Source organism: Felis catus, chromosome D1 (genome assembly GCF_018350175.1).
Source record: "Felis catus isolate Fca126 chromosome D1, F.catus_Fca126_mat1.0, whole genome shotgun sequence".
Lineage (NCBI taxonomy): Eukaryota > Metazoa > Chordata > Mammalia > Carnivora > Felidae > Felis > Felis catus.
The window spans coordinates 54657894-54676654 of record NC_058377.1 but is presented as its reverse complement, the minus strand read 5'-3'; the positions used below and the strand labels follow the sequence as shown (position 1 = coordinate 54676654).

Sequence of the window (18761 nt, the reverse complement as noted above, 5' to 3'; positions counted from 1 at the left end):
TCTCTCTCCTCACAGGTCTATAACAATCCATGGTATGATCCACAGTGTGCTTTTTAAGATTTTAGGAAAAGAGGAGAACCAGATAACTTAATCATGGCCCTTAAATTAAATGGAGATGGCGGGGGGGTAACAAACGGAGAAATTACTATCCACTAGCCCTCAAATTATGGAGTCATGTAAACAAACTGATAAGTAAAGATTAAACTGAGCACCCAACTCTGGGCATCTGAAACACTGTGCTAACAACTCCTAACTCATGTTATTAAATGTCCTTGATAGTCCTGAAAGGTCTTCTTTCCTTTTTCTGTACCTACATCTTGGTGGCCTCATCTAATCTCACAGCTTTGCATCTATATGCTGATGACTCTCATATTTGTTTTAGGCAACCTCTAAATTCCACACTCATGTATCAACCTGCCTACTCAACATCTATGCTGGAATTTAAAAAATTTTTTTTTTCAACATTTATTTATTTTTTGGGACAGAGAGAGACAGAGCATGAATGGGGGAGGGGCAGAGAGAGAGGGAGACACAGAATCAGAAACAGGCTCCAGGCTCTGAGCCATCAGCCCAGAGCCCGACGCGGGGCTCGAACTCACGGACCGCGAGATCGTGACCTGGCTGAAGTCAGACGCTTAACCGACTGCGCCACCCAGGCGCCCCTGGAATTTTTTAATTAATTAATTAATTAATTAATTAATTTTAAAGTAAGCTTCAGACCCAGTGTGGAGCCCAACATGAGGCTTAAACTCATGACTCTGAGATCAAGACCTAAGCTAAGATCAAGAGTTGGATGCTTAACTGACTGAGCCACCCAGGTATCCCTATGTGCAATTTCTAGACAGGCATCTGAAACCTAACGTGTCCAGAACTAAGGTCCTAAACCTCTGCCTCAAACCTGAACTGTTCTGGTCTCCACCATCTTAGTTACTGGCAACTCTACTGCAATCACCCAGTCATCTTTTGATTGCTTTCTTTCTGCCATCAAACCCAACAATATATCCTTTGAGTCTACCTCCAAAACATATCCATTATCTGACTGCTTTTCACCCCTTTACTACTGCTGCCCTAGTCTCACCCACCATCATCTCTCACCTGGCCTATTAACTGGTCTCCTAGATTCTGTCCTTGTCCCCTTAAATTTATTCATTTCACAGCTACCATAGCAAATTAAAACACAAATCACTGCTCTGCTCAAACTCCTCCAATTACTTCTGCTCTCACACAGAATAAAATCTTAAGTCTATACTATACAATGGCCTACTGTACTATCCAATATGGTAGCCAGTAATCACATGTGGCTATTTTAAATTTAAATAAAATAAAAATTAAAAATTTAGTTCCTTAGTTAAACCAGTCACATTTCAGGTGCTCAAAAGCCACATGAGGCCAGTGGCTACTATACTGAAGAGCACAGATACAGAATATTTCCATCACTGCAGAAAGTTCAACCGCATGGCACTGTTCCTCATCAAGGGTTGGCAATTTTTATTTTTATTTTTTGTAAGGGGCAGGCCCTACAGTCTCTATTACAACTACTCAACTTTACACAAAAGAAGCCACAGATAACATGTGAGAAACAATGGGTGTGGCTGTTCCAATAAAACTTGATTTACAAAGTCTTTATTTATACAAACAGGTGGGCCATAGTTGGCAGACTACCCCGCTGATCTCTGTATCATCTCAAGCTATTCTACCCTTCACTCATTCTCCTTCAACCACCCTGACTTTGTTCCCTCAACAAGTCAGGCACAGACTTGCCTCCAGCCCTTCACATTAGTTGCTCTGACTATATCACTCTTCTTTCAGATAAATGCAGGACACACACCTGACATTTTGTCAGGTCTTGACTCAAATGTGGTCTTCTTAGCGAGGCGTTCGTATGGTACCCTGAGATCCCAGCTACTCTCCCAACTTCCCTTCCTCCTTTATTCTTCTCCACAGCATTTATTGCCACGTAATATAAGACAGGTTCTACTTATTTGTCTTGTTCATTGTCTCTGCCCCTAATTAAAAGAAGAGTTACACACGGGAGTGAGATGTTTTGGCTGTTCACTCTTCTGGTCCCAGTGCCTATAACAGTGACTAGTGCAGTAAGTGTTTTCTAAAGTTGAATTACTGAATTTATGTTTGTCTTTAATGACACATGAAGAAAAATATACACAATCAGATGTTTACCTCCTTTCTTTAGCCTCTCATGTCCAAACTTTTTTTCCCTTTCTTTCCTGACTTGGGCTCAAACTTAATGGATAAGGATCTTTGAAATCTTCAAAATAGGTGATAAATAATGGAGAATTAAATAAATCAAAGCAGAAAGGGGCATAGGTATTGGAATAATTTAAAATGAACTTGGGAAGCACTCTGGAATAACCATAAGACTAAATGGATATCACAAATTCATATTTTAGAACTTTTCCTACACTGCTGCTCTAAAGCACAGCAAAAACTATTAAGAAATAAAAGTTACCACTGAAGTTCATGGTCAGGGTGGAAAGACAGCAAAAACCTGTATCTGAAGCTCTTTAGTTATTCAGGGCACAGAAGGTTATTTCAAAATGAGGGCTGTGAATAATTAGCGGAGCCAAAGAAATCTTGCTCAGATAATTTTCTGAGACTCTTCTATTTCAATGAAAAATTTAATTATTACAATGGAGATGTTAAAAATTGGTATCTTATCAAGTATCATTTATTTAAAGTATAAAAAGTGACCCAGCAAAAAAATAACGGGTTTTGTCTCAAAGATCTGAGTGGCTATATTGAATTTCTATGAAATGGTACAGAACTGTAATCCTTACTTTATAGCTTCTACTTCTGCCTTGTGCAAACTTCTGTAAACTGGAGATCTACTCCTTACCTTCACTCTCTGAGCTGGAAAGCCTGCGCTTGTGAACTCGTCTGATTTCTTTACCACGTCGTAAACTCTTCTGGGAACCATCACTTTCGGAATCTTCTTTGTAGTTAATTTGTCTTTTCTGATTCCTCCTTGACCGCCTTCGCCGAGTTTCTACAAAATCATCACTAAAATCATCGCTAAAATCACTTTCTGTTAAAAAAAAAAAAAAAAAAAAGAAAAAAGGAAAAAGAAGTCGAGTACAAAATTTAAGTCTATTAAATAGAAATGTAATTAGCTTAGGTTATAAAAATATAAAGCTATTAAGGTTCAGTAGTAACATTTTAAAAATCAATCAGTTATTGTAAGTCCTCTCTCTTTTTTTAATGTTTATTTTTGAGAGAGACGACAACAGAGCGCAAGTGGGGTTGGGGCAGAGAGAGAGGGAGACACAGAATCCAAAGCAGGTTCCAGGTTCTGAGCTGTCAGCACAGAATCCCAAGCGGGGCTCAAACTCATAGACTGTGCGATCATGACCTGAGCTAAAGTCGGACGCTTAACTGAATGAGGCACCCAGGTGCCCCTCCTCTCTCTTTTTAAATATTTATCTTTGGGAGAGCACAAGTGTGGGGAGGGGCAAAGAGAGAGGAACAGAGGATCTGAAGCGGACTCTGTGCTGAACAGGCTGATATCAGGGAGCCTGATGTAGGGTTCAAACCCAAGAACTACGAGATCATGACCTGGGCCAAAGCTGGATGCTCAACTGACTGGGCCACCCCAGGCACCCCAATAAATCTCTCTCTTTTTAAAAGCAGGCTTGGGGCGCCTGGGTGGCTCAGTTGGTTGAGTGGCCAACTTCGGCTCAGGTCATGATCTCACGGTCCGTGAGTTTGAGCCCCACGTCGGGCTCTGTGCTGACAGCTCAGAGCCTGGAGCCTGTTTCAGATTCTGTGTCTCCCTCTCTCTGACCCTCCCCCGTTCATGCTGTTTCTCTCTGTCTCAAAAATAAATAAACGAAAAAAAAAAAAAAAAAAAAAAAAAAGCAGGCTTCACGCCTAACATGGGGCTTGGACTCACAACCCTGTGACCAAAAGTCATACTCTCTACCTAATGAGCCAGCCAGGAGTCCCTATAAGTCTCTTATTTTCCTTCTAACAGTATGAATAAGTGCATAAGGGTCTTTAATGCCCAACCTCATTAATGTATCCTGTTAGCAGCCAATGGTTGAGATGAAAAGATGTTTTATATGATCCATATCTCATTCAACCTAGAGCTACTCAGTCAGCCACATGGCTGCTCTTCTTGGTGGCAGTTACTATTCTGCCTCAAGATAATCTGCTGTTCCTGTATGTACAGATGTATGGCACAGATTAAATAATTTCAGAATGTACTGCACAGATTAAACCATCTAATCCTAGATGAGACTGTTCTAAAGAAGTATAGAACTGGAGTTATATTTTTGGCTTTTTTCCACATGGAAATAAAATCTGCTAGCTATAGCACAGGGAGAAACTTCCAAAGTGTAGCTAAATAGCACTGTCCTTACCATCTCTGATAAGTAAACACGACCATGACACTGTGTTAGAGCTGTTTTTTAGGAGTGCTAACAAATTCCAAATTGGCTTCAAAATGGCAAACTAGTTAGTTTGAAGGAGTCCTACTGGCCAAATCTGGGACAAACTGAACCAGCATAGTGATGGTAACATATTACATCCACAGACTAAAGTAAGAATCCACAAGTACATACTGATATAAAGAAATAAATATATGGAGAAGAGGGGAAAGTGCTTTCTTACAGAACACCAAATAATAAAGGTAAAAAGAGTGATGGAGCTAGGAAATCATCAATGAATGCTAAAACTATGAGTAAAACATCTGAAAAGAAATGGGATATATAAGGTCTCAAAAATGCCTTCCTACTAATTACTGTTAATTATAAAGGGAAAAATAATGGAGACCTGGAGAACACATATTAGCTCTGTGATATTCTTGCTGAAAAATGTGTACACTGAATCTAATCACAAGGAAAAAAAAATACTCTAGACTGAGGAACATTTTACAAATTAACTACTGTGTATTCTTCAAAACTGTGGAGATCAATAAAGACAAAGTTTGAGGAATATTCTAGATTAAAGGAGACTAGAGACATGAATAAATGCAATGTGTACTCCTGGATTTGACCCTGGACTAGGAAAAAAAAATGATATAAAGGGTAATATTGGGACACCTGATGAAATCTGAATGTATACTGTTAATTAGATAATAGCCATATATCAATGTTAAAATGTCTGATTTTGATAATTATACTGTGGTTATGTTTGAAAATGTCCTTGTTCTTAGGAAATAATCACTGATAAAGAGGCAAGATGTCTCCATTTACTCAAGAGGTTTAGAAAAAAAGATGTATGAAACAGAAAAGCCCACAAGCCCGGCCAGGTCAAGGATGTAATACTTCTTCCTGGTTGTGACACTTCCTCAGTGAGATGACAGCTACCTATCTGCCAATTCTACAAAAAAAAAGGACTCATATCTGTTCTTTTAGCTACTGTACTGGTCACTATTTAATCAGTTAACAGGGATAAGCATAAAATATAAGAACATCAACTACTGCTAATTTATAAAAATGAATGAATCACTGATAGAGATTTAAATGTTAGCAATAACTGGTGATCCTTCTCTTCCCAACTGCTAGATATATGAGTAAAATGTTCTCACCTTATTTGAGAATGATTCTAAAGAGACACTATGAAGATAAGTCTAGGCATGGAAACACTTTGCGCCAGAAGAATTCATCACAATCTTAAATGAATTTGGTATGCGGTTAACATATCCATCTGTATTCATTTTCTTAGATATGCTTTATGTGCTTTCTGTGAAAAATTTAGTTACTAAATCATAAGAAGAGAATTCAAAGTTTCATCAGAAAGCTTATATTACAGTTGAATGGAGTTTTATCTTAAGGACTCTTAACTCCAGAAATCATAAGAATTTACTGAGTTGGTGTGATGAGAACACAATTTTTTTTTTTTTTTTTTACCAGAGTCTCTACTATTCTCTTCAGACTCCTCCTCTTCATCATCATCAGAGTACTTTTTCTTTGGGGTCTTTCTCCGCAAACGCCTGCTTTGCCTCATTGGCCGGGAAGGATGTCGCCTCAGTCTTCGGCTACAGAAATCAGTGTCGCTGTCATCATTAGACGGTGGGTCTTCTTCACTCTCATCTGGGTTTTCATCAGATACAACAAACTCATCTTGAGATCTGTTCAAGAGAAACCAGATGAATTAAGATTCTGAGTTCAAATTCTACCAAGTGCAGTGAATCGTTTAAGTAATGGTTAATGTAAAATACCTGGGTAATTGTTATCAATTTGTCTGTTAATAAAATGGAGAAAGGTTTTACCATCTATTCTTTTCTTAGGAGGCGTTAAGATGAACTGATGCTGATTTTCATACTATAAATTACTTTGGCCTCTTGGAATGTCCCTCTCATACCTTAAATTCAACATGTTCCAAAGAGAACTCATTATTTCCTAACCTATTCCTCTCTTGTGTCTCCTAGCCTTGTATTTGGTACTATTACCTATCCAGTAACTCAAACCAAAAACCTGGTATTTTTCCTAATTTCTCCCTTTTAATTTCTCACATCTAACAAATTATTAACTCTTCCTTGAGTTGACCTCTTAAAGATATTATCTCAAACCAGATCCCTCTTCCTTGTTTAGGCAATCATCTCCCACTAAATCACTACAGCAATTCTCCAGGGAGTCTCTCTAGTCTCTAGATTCATTTCCCCTCCATATATCCTCCAAATGAAGGCCAAGATGAAGTCTTCTGAAACATAAACCTCATTAGTCTGCTGTTAAAATGCCAATCAGTGGGCTTTTATCATCATCTTCAGGGTAAGAGTCTGAATTCCTATGCATGACTAACAAATCACTCCATCATCTGGGCCCTTTTTATCTCTTCGTCACATCTCCAGCAGGGCACTCTTTACTTCTTCTTCCCCATGTTCTTGCTACCCTGACATACCAGGAGTTTCCTAAATATTCCATGATGTTTTATGTCTTGCTGCCTTGGACACATGACTTCTCATAGGATGCTTTCAATCTCAAACTCACTGATTTGCCCAGTTTTTCATTCTTCAAATTTCAGATCAAGCTCTATTTCTACTCCCAGGCTTTCCTTGAACTCCCTGAATTTATTGGACTCTTCCTTTGTACCCTTAGGCTTTACCTATATTTTTTAGTAACAATCACACACTGAATGACTTTTTGTGGTTTGTATGTTTGTTTCTTCCACTAACAATCTGAGAGGAGAAACTACGTTGTTTCTTGTTCTGCAGGAAAATCTTTCCTGATCTTCCATACTGGATTACCTGCCCTGACCAAAACCTCTGTGGGTCATCAGACAATAGTATCTAATTACCTTTGCTTGTCTATTTCTCACATTTGAGGTCCAGGAACCTCTCCTGGACATGTTGCTGGAAGGTGGCAGAGATACACAGCAAATGAATGTTTGATTGCAGTTAATAAAATGTCAACACAATTTTGCATATTAAACAATCATAAGCCTACTTTGTTTTGCTAAAAAGAACCAAAGATCAGCATTCTTGAATCTGTTTTAAATAGTTTGAAAATAAAAAGACATTATCCATGTGCATGAAGAACACAAGTCCCACCACAGCATGGCTGAGCTTCTCTGTTAGCCCCATTTAGGCCTGTATCTAGGGACTGGGATCTGCTAGCAAACCACGCACCCATCACTGATCTTGAATTCATCCTCACTCTCTTCTTCATCCAGGTTACTGTCACTGTCCAGGTCATTTAGTCGCCGGCGTTTCTTCCGGCGTGCAGCAGCTGCCCTCTGAGGTCGTTTATTTTCTTTTCTTTCTTCATCCAAAATAGTGGAGATGTCTTTCCCACGGTGACCTGTGATGGTGGAGATATCCTTTCCTCGGCCGGCTCCTGGGTTCAGGGTTGGGGGAGAGGGTTAAAGGGAATAGAGAGAGGGAGGAAGAGAGACAACTGTATGTTTATTAAATCTTCTCTTTACTATGTAGAGGCTGTCCTTGTTCATGCTTAGGAGCTCATTTGTTTTTTTCCTACAAATAAGCACTTTTCTCACAACTTCAGCCGACAGAGCTCTCAACAAGAGAATTTTGCATTTGTTTATCCTATGAAGAAGTTCACTTCTTTTTAAAAAAAAAATTTGAAAAAAAAATTGATATAATTCATATACTATACTATCCACCTTTTTAAAGTGTATATTTCAGAGGTTTCCAGTACAGTCACAAAGTTGTGCAACCATCACCACGAACAAATTCCAGAACATTTTCATTGACTTCTAAAGAAACCTCATACCTAGTAGCAATCACTCAAGAATCTCTTCTTCAAAGTTGTCTTTTGGACAGGGCTTTAGAAAGAGACCAATCCGTTTTCTTTTAACTGTGTTTGCAGGACAGAAAAAGTGAGAATCCGTAGCAAAGCTGTCAATAAGGTGCAGAGCCCTGGAAAAGCTGGTGACTTTTTCAGTCCACTAAAGACAGCCTACTTCATATTAATCCTCTCCAGAGTTTTCAGAGCATTGGTAAATCTCTATGCTGTTCTTTCAATAAATTACCTTCAAATCCTTCTATTTTTATGTCACTTATAGAGACTACAAAATTGATACATTGATTTTTAAAAGGTTGATTTATAGAAATCATTTCGATTCTGATTTGTCCATAATTTTTAAGATTTTGTAGCAGTAGTGATCTAGACATAGAAAGACAACAAGAAAGTTTAATTGGGTTTTCTATTTAGATGCAGAAGTACATTTTTTAATCTACAGAGGAACATTTACTGTTTTATATCAGATCAAAAAACTACTTGAAAAATAATTAGTAAAACCTGAGTCTACACACTGACACTATGTCCACAAATTATTTTAAATCTCAGACATTTAACATCAGTAGTGATCATGATACACACTGGGGAGAATATAAAAAAAAGTGCTTACTGCTTTAATCAGGGCCTTTTTTTTTTTTTTTTTTTTTTTTTAAAGTAATCTCTACACCCAACATGGGGCTTGAACTCACGAGTTGCATGCTCTACTGACTGAGCCAGCCAGGTGCTCCTAATCAGGACATTTTAACTTATTGGTCTAGTCATACAAAAAAGAGGGAATGAAAAACACATACCTCCTCCATCAGCTTCTTTGATATCATCTTCTATGGCTTCATCAATTGCTTCATCAAATTCATCAAATCTGAAATATTTGATGACAACAATCACATCACAATCTGTCCTGGTATATAGGTTAGGAGAGTTGCCTCTGAAGTGAGAAAGGCCTTCATATAAAAATGCTCTCTGGGGGCACCTGGGTGGCTCAGTCGGTTAGGCGTCCAACTTCGGCTCAGGTCATGATCTCACCGTTTGTGAGTTCGAGCCCTGCATCAGGCTCTGTGCTGACAGCTTAGAGCCTGGAGCCTGCTTCTGCTTCTGTGTCTCCCTCTCTCTCTGCCCCTCCCCTGCTTCTGCTCTGTCTCTCAAAACTAAATAAATGTTAAAAAAATTTTTTTTAAATAAAAATAAAAAAATAAAAATGCTCTCTGCCACTTTGGAATTATGTAACTTAGACTACATCGCCTCACTCCTATTAACCTCAATTTCTTTTGTAGATTGGTATCTAATTCATTTTCAAAGATCATTTATACCAGGCATCAGGCAAATATTTTTGTAAAGACCCAGACAGTAAATACTTTAAGCTCTGTAGCCTATACAGTCTCTGTTCCAACTACTCAACTCGGCCACTGGAATGCAAAAGCAGCCACAGGTAACACAAGTGAATAAATGTGGATGTATTCCAATATAACTTCATTTATGGACACTGTGATTTGAATTTCATGTAATTATCATACGATTTTCTTCTTTTGGTTCTTATTCAACCATTTATAAATGTAAAAACCATCCCTAGGTCATGGACTATATAGACATAAACTGACTGTGAGACGGGATTTGCTCCATAGGCCGTAGTTTGCCAACCTCTAATTACACAAATCACATGGTGAAGTAAGTTCAATTAGTGTTCCAGAAATAATACTAAGTGAAAGGACTACATCATCATTATTATTATTCTAGAAGTACTGACGGTCAGAATTTTAGAACTAGGTAAAAGTACTTTTTCTCACAAGGGCCATTTCCTCCAACTTAAAGAAAACAAGTCCAGATGATCTTCAAGACTTCTGCGCATACAAAGCTCCTTTCATGTTAGAGCGGAGATGACCAAAAGGATATCTAAAGTGACTTGTCTAAAATATTGCAAAATTTGGTAATTACTAGCCCCACGTGGCTATCTATATTTAAATTAATTAAAATGAAAAACTCTGTTCCTCACTAGCAAGATTTTAAGTGCTCAACAGCTATATATGGCTACTGGCTACCATGCTGCACAGGAAAGAAATAGCACATTTTCATAACGACAGTAAATTCTATTGGACACTGTTGGATTAAAGGCACACAATGGATTAACAATAGGGTTTAACAGCCAAATATTTTGCCTTTTGAAAAAGAAAGATTTTGCCTTTTGAGTTAAGAAACTCACTACAGCTATGGGTTTCTCTCTAGGAAAAAAAAAAAAAAAATATATATATCCAAACAAAAATTTATATCTAATTTCAGAGGATTCACAAGTCTCAGGTTAAGAATACTTCTACACATACACACACACACACATATGCTTATTTATTTATTTATTTATTTGAGAGCACGAGGGAGAGCGCACAAGAGGGGGAAGGGGTATGGCGAGAGAGAGAGAATCTCAAGCAGGCTCCACAACCACCCAGCACCTTGAGGATCACGACTGGAGCCGAAATCAAGTGTCAGATGCTCAACAGACTAAGCCACCCAGGTGCCCCTACAACATAATTTTTAACGGCTGTATAATGCTTAGTCTTAAACATGTGTCATAATTCAGTTAAAAAGGTTTACTTCCAATTGTTTCACATTTATAAACCAGGCTATGAGAAAATGACCTTGGAGCTATAGCTTAGTTTTTCCTTAACATAAATTCTGAGAAAGCAAAAATCTGTGCATCCCTCATCAGGCTAGAGTAACAGATACAGAAAAAGCCAAATGTAGTTAACAGGAAACAGTATTTCTCTCAAGGACATGTTACAACTGTAAAGTGGCAAAACGACCTCTTTGAATGACTACTACTTTCTTACTCACTGAAAAACTTGATTTTCTACATCAGAGACCATCAGATCCCTTGGAATTAAAAAACGATTATCAGTAAGAATAAAACATCCCACTCTTGCCTGGAGGTTTAAGTTACTTTTAACGCAAATAAACAGTCTTGATTTATATCCCAGATGTGGAGCTTTGAATAAGGGATTAGAAACAGCGCTCTACACATCCATTTCAACTTCACTGCTTTCAAGGGAACAAGAACCCGTGTCCAGTATGTGGTCTGGATCTGATACCAACCCCTTTACAGAGCCCCACTTTGCCTTGAGCATAACTCTTCATTGCTTTTACATTTCATCTAAACTCTACCCTTCCTCGGTATCATATCAGAACTCTATTTTTTCCTTTATTTGGTGAGATACCCATGGTTCCACTAAGAAATTTTGTTGTTCCTGGTATTCTTGCTACAAATTAAAAAAAACCCAAAAACTGTTGGCTTAAAGGGCATAAAAGTTGGTCTTCAAGAATTGTAGCAATTTATAATATAACCATGAAGTGAATTTTATCATTAATTTTTTTCTAATTTCAAAGAGCAAAATTATTTACTTGTTCCTTTAATATTAACATGATTACTGAGGCCAAATATTAGTTTCATGTTTATTGATCGTTTTTACTTTTTCTTTTACAAGTACTGACTTGTATCCTTTGCCCATTTTATCAGCCAGTGTTCATCTTTTCTTACTGACTTCTAAGAGCTTTTCAGATATTAAAGATTTTAATCTCTTTGTCATATGTCGCAATTATTTCTATCCAAAGTATATTTCCCCTCTCCCCTTTGTTTATATTTTACGTTTTGAGAAATGAACACTGACATCTTGCCCTGCTACAATTATGAATATGTGCCCATAACATCGCCTGTCAGCCCCCTCCACAAACAAAAACAAACAAGACAAATTTAAAAAGTCACCCTGACTAGTTCTAGTCTCCAAAATAAACAAAACCTTGATCTCCCTTAAGTAACTGGTTTCCTAAGAAAAAAGTCTTTATACCTGACTTCAGTAGATGCAACAACCTTTATAGACATCATGTAAAAAGCTATTGTATTTCCACCATGAAAAAAAATTATACTCACTGTAATTTTTAAAATTCATAAGGCATTTCTTTTGAATTCTAGCTCCTCTGCAAAATTTCTTTGCAAGAAAATACTTTCTAAACAAAACAGATGAACATAGGGGAAGGAACAAACAAAAAGAAGAGCAAGGCAAACCATAAAAGAGACTCTTAACTCTAGAGAACAAACTGAGGGTTGCTGGAGGGGAGGTGCAAGGGAGGATGGTGGGTTAAATGGGTGATGAGGTACCAAGGAGAGCACTTGTTGTGAGAGTACTGGGTGTTATATGTAAGTGATGAATCACTAAATTCTACTCCTGAAACTATTACTACACTATATGTTAACTGACTGGAATTTAAATAAAAAATTGAAACATTAAAAATTAAAAAAGTAGAAGAAAATATTTTAGAAGTAAATGCTTTTGTCTGAGTCTTTCTTAACTTTCACGTAATCAAATATCCTTTCCATTATTGTTTCTATGTTTGGTGCTATGTTTAAAAAGTTGTTCCTTACACTAAGATTATATGCCTTCCTTAAACCTTTTTGGGAACTAAACGAATCACATAATACATTTTATGCTGAAGAATATAGTTTATCATAAGTTTCTGTATTACTGTCATACAATTTTAGAGCTGAAGGGATCATCTGCATTAATCCGCCATCAACCAAGACCTAGAGAACTGGACCATTCCAAGTTACATGGGTAATACATGGTACAGTGAAACTATAGTCTTAGCCTTCTGTACCCCAATCCAATGCTCCCTATAGTCAACTCTTATGTTATCCTCTCTTAGAAGCAATAAAAATCCGATAAATAATTATGAAATGATAATAGTGATGAAATTCTTTTCTGTCTTCTTTCTGTGGTAATACTTTACTAAGTGCTTTACATTTTATACTAACTATAATCCCATTGTGTGCCATGTACAAATTAAATTCTAGGTGTATTTAGAGCTTAAATATGGAGAATAAAACTTAAAATTAAGAGAAAGCATATGAAGGACTCTCTTAATACATCTCAGTTAAATTTCTTTAAAAAGTACCAAGAAGCAGAAATAATAAGTAAAAAATAACAAGAGATATACAAACACCTACCAAGCACATGAAAGGATGATCACCAATAACCATTAGGAAAATGCAAAGCAAAATCATGAGATACTGCCTCACATCTGCTAGGACAGTCACCAGCAAAAACAAAAACAAAAACAACAAACAAACAAAACCCCAAAAACAAACAAACAAAAAACCCAAAGCCAACAACTGTTGGCAAGGATGTGGAAAACCTGGAAACACTATACACTGCTGGTGGCAATGCAAAATGGCGCAGCTGCCATGGAAAACATCACAGCAGTTCCCCAATAAAACAAAAAGAGAACTACCATGTGATTATCCAGCAATCTCACTTCTGGGTGTATATCCAAGATACAATACTAAGAGTAAATCCCTGCTTCCTTTAGCAACATCAAGGTTGAAAGATAATATAGTCCTGCTAGAAGGCTTGTTCTGAAAATGTAAACTGTTATAACATGACTGATATATTAGGAAACAATTCAAGCATAATGTGTATTTTATACCTGTAAGTAATTTTATTCGTGATAAACACTAGGTAAATGTAGAAAAGTGCACCTAGCCACACAGGCATACACAACACACAACACACAACACACACACACCCCTCAAATATCCACCAGCAACCTCAGCTCATCATGTGTGTTGTAAGTTATAGCCAGCTGCGTCTGGTGTTACAACTTCCTGGTTGATTTCAAAGAACTCTCCTTCTACCACCACATAATAATTTACAAACTGCAACCCACCTCAATCACTTCCACAGACAAACCAGGGCTTTTTCAGCATAAAATGTCATATTTAGTGCAGTATTTATATTAGTTCTTAACCATTTAACATCTGCCAAATGGTACTGCATTTTTATTAGAGTCACATCTTAAAAAAAAAGTGTCACTACTGAACTTTTTGAGTGTGGCCCTACCTCCATATTTCCTATAATCCCTATGGTTTTTATTGTGTTTTTGCACAGGATGATAATTTTTAGGGAAACATGTTGGATTACAGCAGAACTTGACTTTATGCTTGCCCTTCCCATCAGTAGACTTTGATTTCATTAGTTATAATGATTTCATATAAAATGGTGTTTTTTATTTTTCAAAGCTTTTGTTTTTTAAAGAATAAGATGGGTACCATTCTCATATGTATTAAGGATTTTACATTTACTGATTGCACTGCATTTTACAGCTTTAACAATTAACAACAGCAGCAAACAATACATGGGAACTCTTCCATGATCACTGATGAAAAAGTTCATAAACAAGAAGCGAGCTCAAACTTCCATGAAATCAATTTTGTTTTTCACCTCCAGTTATTCAAGTTAAAGACTCTTTTGGTGTTATCTAAGGAGACCAGAGGTCAAACAATGATCTACAATAATTAGAATTAGTAATTATCTACAATCTAATCTAATGATCTACAATAATTAGAATTATTACTTACTATTTTAGTGAGACAAGTGGAAAGAACACTAGACTAGCAGACATTTAGAAGACAACATTTTAGTGTAGGTTTAGCTACTAACAGAGTGACCTTGGAAAACTCTCTCTGTCTCCCTCCTTTCCTCTCTGATATTTCTGGTGGCAGACAGTAAACCAAATTATATTTACTGATTCTTTCAACAGGCATTTATGGAACACTTACTACTCGGGGCACTATGCCAGCTGTAAAAGGCAGAAGCATGTGTGAAACAGACATTGGTCCTTACCTTCATGCTAACAATAGTCCAATGGGGGAGAGAAATATTAATTCGATAATTAAAGTCACAATCATTACAATCATCATAAGTGATGATTGTAATCATCAAAAGAAGAACTGGTTGCTATGAGGGCATATAATAGATTTGATTAAGAGAGGGTTAACAAGCAAAAACAGGAGGGAGGTCTTAGGTACAATAAATAGCATATGCAAAGGAGCTGAAAGAAGACTGTGGCTGATATTGACAGAGTAAGGAAAAATGTGGATGAGATGGAACCAAAAAGCTAAGCACAGAGTGGGCTATGCAGTGCCTTTAGGGGCCTTGTAAAGGCATCAGTCCTTACTCCAAGAGCTATAGAAATCTGACAAAGCAGAAGAGGATGACATGAGCAAATTTACATTTTGAAAAGATCATGCTGGCTGCTCTAAAGCTGTATGATTCTAAAGATAGTAAGTAACATATACACAACTACTAATGACCATTATGATGGGGAAAAGCAGACACTTTTGGGCCATGTTGTATAATTTAAAAAACATTTTACACTTTTTCATTATAACCATTTCTACATATTTCATACCTATAACTTATACATTTCCGTGTTCTTGTTGACCGCCTTTCAAGCAAGTTTGCTTTGGATTTTTTTGAATCTTTTTTCTTTTCTTCATGATCTTCAGAAAAATCTGGCTCCTGGTTTAAAAATATGATAATAAATATGTAGGTTATTAGGACAGAAAGTTACTTGAAATTAATAGTTTTCTAATGTCTGTTTAGGCAGCACATATAAAAGATCTGAAAAAATGAGGTGATCCCCTGCCCAAAACTGAATACACACAGAAACACTAAGTAGAGAGATTAAAAAGAATATTGGTGATCAAAGGCTGAAGCACTTCTGTATTAAAATTCTTATGTTTCTGTGATTTTACAATTACCTCTTTTAAAACAACCATGATGAAGTTTCCCCACTGATAAATTTTTTAATGTTTATTTATTTTTGAGACAGAGAGAGAGAGAGAGAGAGAGAGAGAGCGAGCGAGCGAGCGAGCAGGGGAGGGAAAAGGGGGGGGGGGGGGGGAGGGGGGACAGAGGATCCGGAGCAGGCTCTGTGCTGATAGCAGTGAGCCTGATGTGGGGCCTAAAACTCACCAACTGTGAGATCACGATGTGAGCTGAAGTTGGATGCTCAACCAACTGAGTCATCAAGGCTGCCCTCCAATGATAATTTTTTAACCAATAATTTAACACATGTAAGATATTCACTAAGTATGCTGAATCAACAAAATAATGGATTTATAAAAAAAAGAAGCATGGTGCTGAAGGACAGTAACTAACCAAGACCACTTACTTAAGTGTGTGATTTAATTAAGCCCAAACTAAATAATGTATGAAATTAAGAACATTTCTTCATTTGAAATGAAAACCATGTTACATGTACTTTCACTCATGAGACATCCGTAATTATAAATTAGACCAATAAATGCAAAACAATAACCCTCCAAAGAAACCATCGGTTAAGAACAAATATTGAAGTTTCTAATAACCAACTCCTAAAGCACAGAATTAAAAACCCTGAACTATTCTTTTGTCACTTTATATAAATAACACATAAAGAAGCTAAAAACAAATTACCCAACACAGGGCTTTAAAAAAAAACAGGAGGAAAGGAGAATATAGAGCCTACTGGGGTGAGTTATATAAATCTGATTTGGATGGTATTACATTTTGGAGCTATCAGTATATATTTAATTGTAGTAGTAGTAGTATTTAAGTAAACTCTACACCCATCATAGGGGTCAAACTCACGACCCTGAGGATCCAGAGTCACCCCCTCTACTGAATGAGCCATCCAGGCATCCCAGTACATATGTAATTTTTATCATGAAGGAAAATACAGGTGATTTAAGGTCTTAAATTTTAGTTTTAATAAGATAGGTACACTATATATTTAAAACTACTCACATTACACACAGTGGGTTAATTTTAGAACAATTATGGTAGTCTCTTCTTTAAAAAATACTGCAAACCAGAAACTTACTTGTGGAGGAATGATGTTCTCAATACTGATACCCACATACACCAAACGTTCTTTCCTTTAAATGAAAAACAAAAATGCATGCAAAATGAGATTTGCTAAAAATAAAATTGTTAGGAAAACATTATTAACACAGACTACTAAAATTTTGATTTCATGGTAATAGCAGAGGCTAGGTCACAGACGTTAGCTACTGTCTATAAAGCTTATCGTATTGCTATCTGTGGGAGGCACACAACTTTCTAATGGTAAAAATTGTAAAAAGATGTAGCTGAAAATTATAGCCTTATAAGTAATTATACTGATAAAATAAAACCTGCAAACTGAAATAGACAAGGAAACTTCATGAAGAGACTCACTGATAAAGTGATTAGACAGTCAACACTGGACAAACTAGATCTTTGTTATGCTGGAAGTTTTCATATATGTGTATATACAGCTATCATCTCATGGTAATAAATACAGTATATATATATATATATATATATATATATATATATATATATATATATATATATATATATATATATAAAGAATTCTATACAATAGAACCATGCCAAGGTCCAAGTGAATGATACCAAGACCAATCTTTTAAAGAGGAGGAAAAAAGGCAATGCAGCCACATGGCTCTGCACCCTACTTGCTCCAATGAAGATTATTTTTAGAGCCAGTTAACACTTCTCCAGAAAATGTGGATTTAGAACACTAACGAGATCTCCATAGTTTCTTTTCAAAGAAACAAACCTTTGTTGATTTTAACTCAACAGATTTTACATAACAAATTGGTTCTCTCAAAGTTAATTCAATTCACCAAGAACAGATGAGGTGTTATATGTATGTTGAACTGAAAGAAAATAGTGACCACTCCTCCTCCTTTTATTTGTGATGATGTCCCTTATAGAAGGGTATTAATCATCCAGTCACCTGGGTCCTTTAGAACGCAGCTTATATTGCCCTCTTGGCTCTGGTAACAAGAATCTTACAGTCTTTTTGAGATGGGTTATAAAGCCATTCAGTAAAATTGGCAGGTAAGAAAATGATAAGGTTATTTTAATCAAAACCTAATAATAAATAGTACAGTTAATGAATTAAAAACTAGGAAAGGCAAGAACAATACTAGCTGAAATTAACAGGGAAGGCTTCATGGGTAAGTCAGAACTTGAGTTCTCTGTACTAAATATGTTCAACACATATCTGTCCTTAAACTAACCAAGTTTACTATTTTATCAGTTTCCTCTTTTATACTAAATATGTTCAACCTTTATCCGTCCTTAAACTGACCAAGTTTACTGTTGTAGCAGTTTCCTCTTTTATACCTAAAAATCTACTTTCACTTAATTATTATTATCTCCTCAACCCAATTGAAAAACATTTAGTTCACATCCACCATATTAGGTAACGATTTGTTCCAGGCTTGGGAATCCTAAAGGTAAATAATACATGGTTCTTGTCCTCACAATTATTTAACAACTGACTGTAGCTCATTACTAATAGGTATAATGGAAACATGAAAAAAGAATAACTTGTTTGAAGAGCTGAGGAAGTTGAGGCTTTAAATAGGTGTTAATGAGTAGGATCTTGAAGGTAGGTATGATTTCTCATCACAGCATTCTCTTGCTCATTAGTCTTACAGAAAGATACATCTTCCATTCCATCTCACCACCACCTAGCTCAAAGATCATATTGGGCCCAGGCCTCATCATTACAAATAACCACACCCCTCCTAAAATTTCAGGTTCAGGGAATCTATTCTCTAACTTCTACCGGCTCCCTTTCCCGCTCACTCCCTCTGGTACACTGATTTCAACAATTCCCTGACTCCAGTGGGACGTCTATACATTGACCCTAGCGTCTTTTCACTGTCCA

The 18761-nt window shown here is 36.6% G+C and overlaps 1 protein-coding gene across 5 annotated transcripts in view; it reads right to left on the bottom strand.

The window, feature by feature from the left end:
* RSF1 (remodeling and spacing factor 1) overlaps nucleotides 1–18761 on the bottom strand; it is a 156552-nt gene that overhangs the window by 2692 nt on the left and 135099 nt on the right. For all 5 annotated transcript variants that reach the window (XM_003992690.6, XM_019811757.3, XM_045038684.1 and 2 more), the window contains 6 exons: nucleotides 16899–16953; nucleotides 15444–15553; nucleotides 9008–9075; nucleotides 7586–7793; nucleotides 5868–6088; nucleotides 2855–3043 (listed from right to left, as the gene is read on the bottom strand). In XM_003992690.6, coding sequence (XP_003992739.3) covers nucleotides 2855–3043; nucleotides 5868–6088; nucleotides 7586–7793; nucleotides 9008–9075; nucleotides 15444–15553; nucleotides 16899–16953 — 851 coding nt within the window. The remainder of the gene's footprint in view (nucleotides 1–2854; nucleotides 3044–5867; nucleotides 6089–7585; nucleotides 7794–9007; nucleotides 9076–15443; nucleotides 15554–16898; nucleotides 16954–18761) is intronic.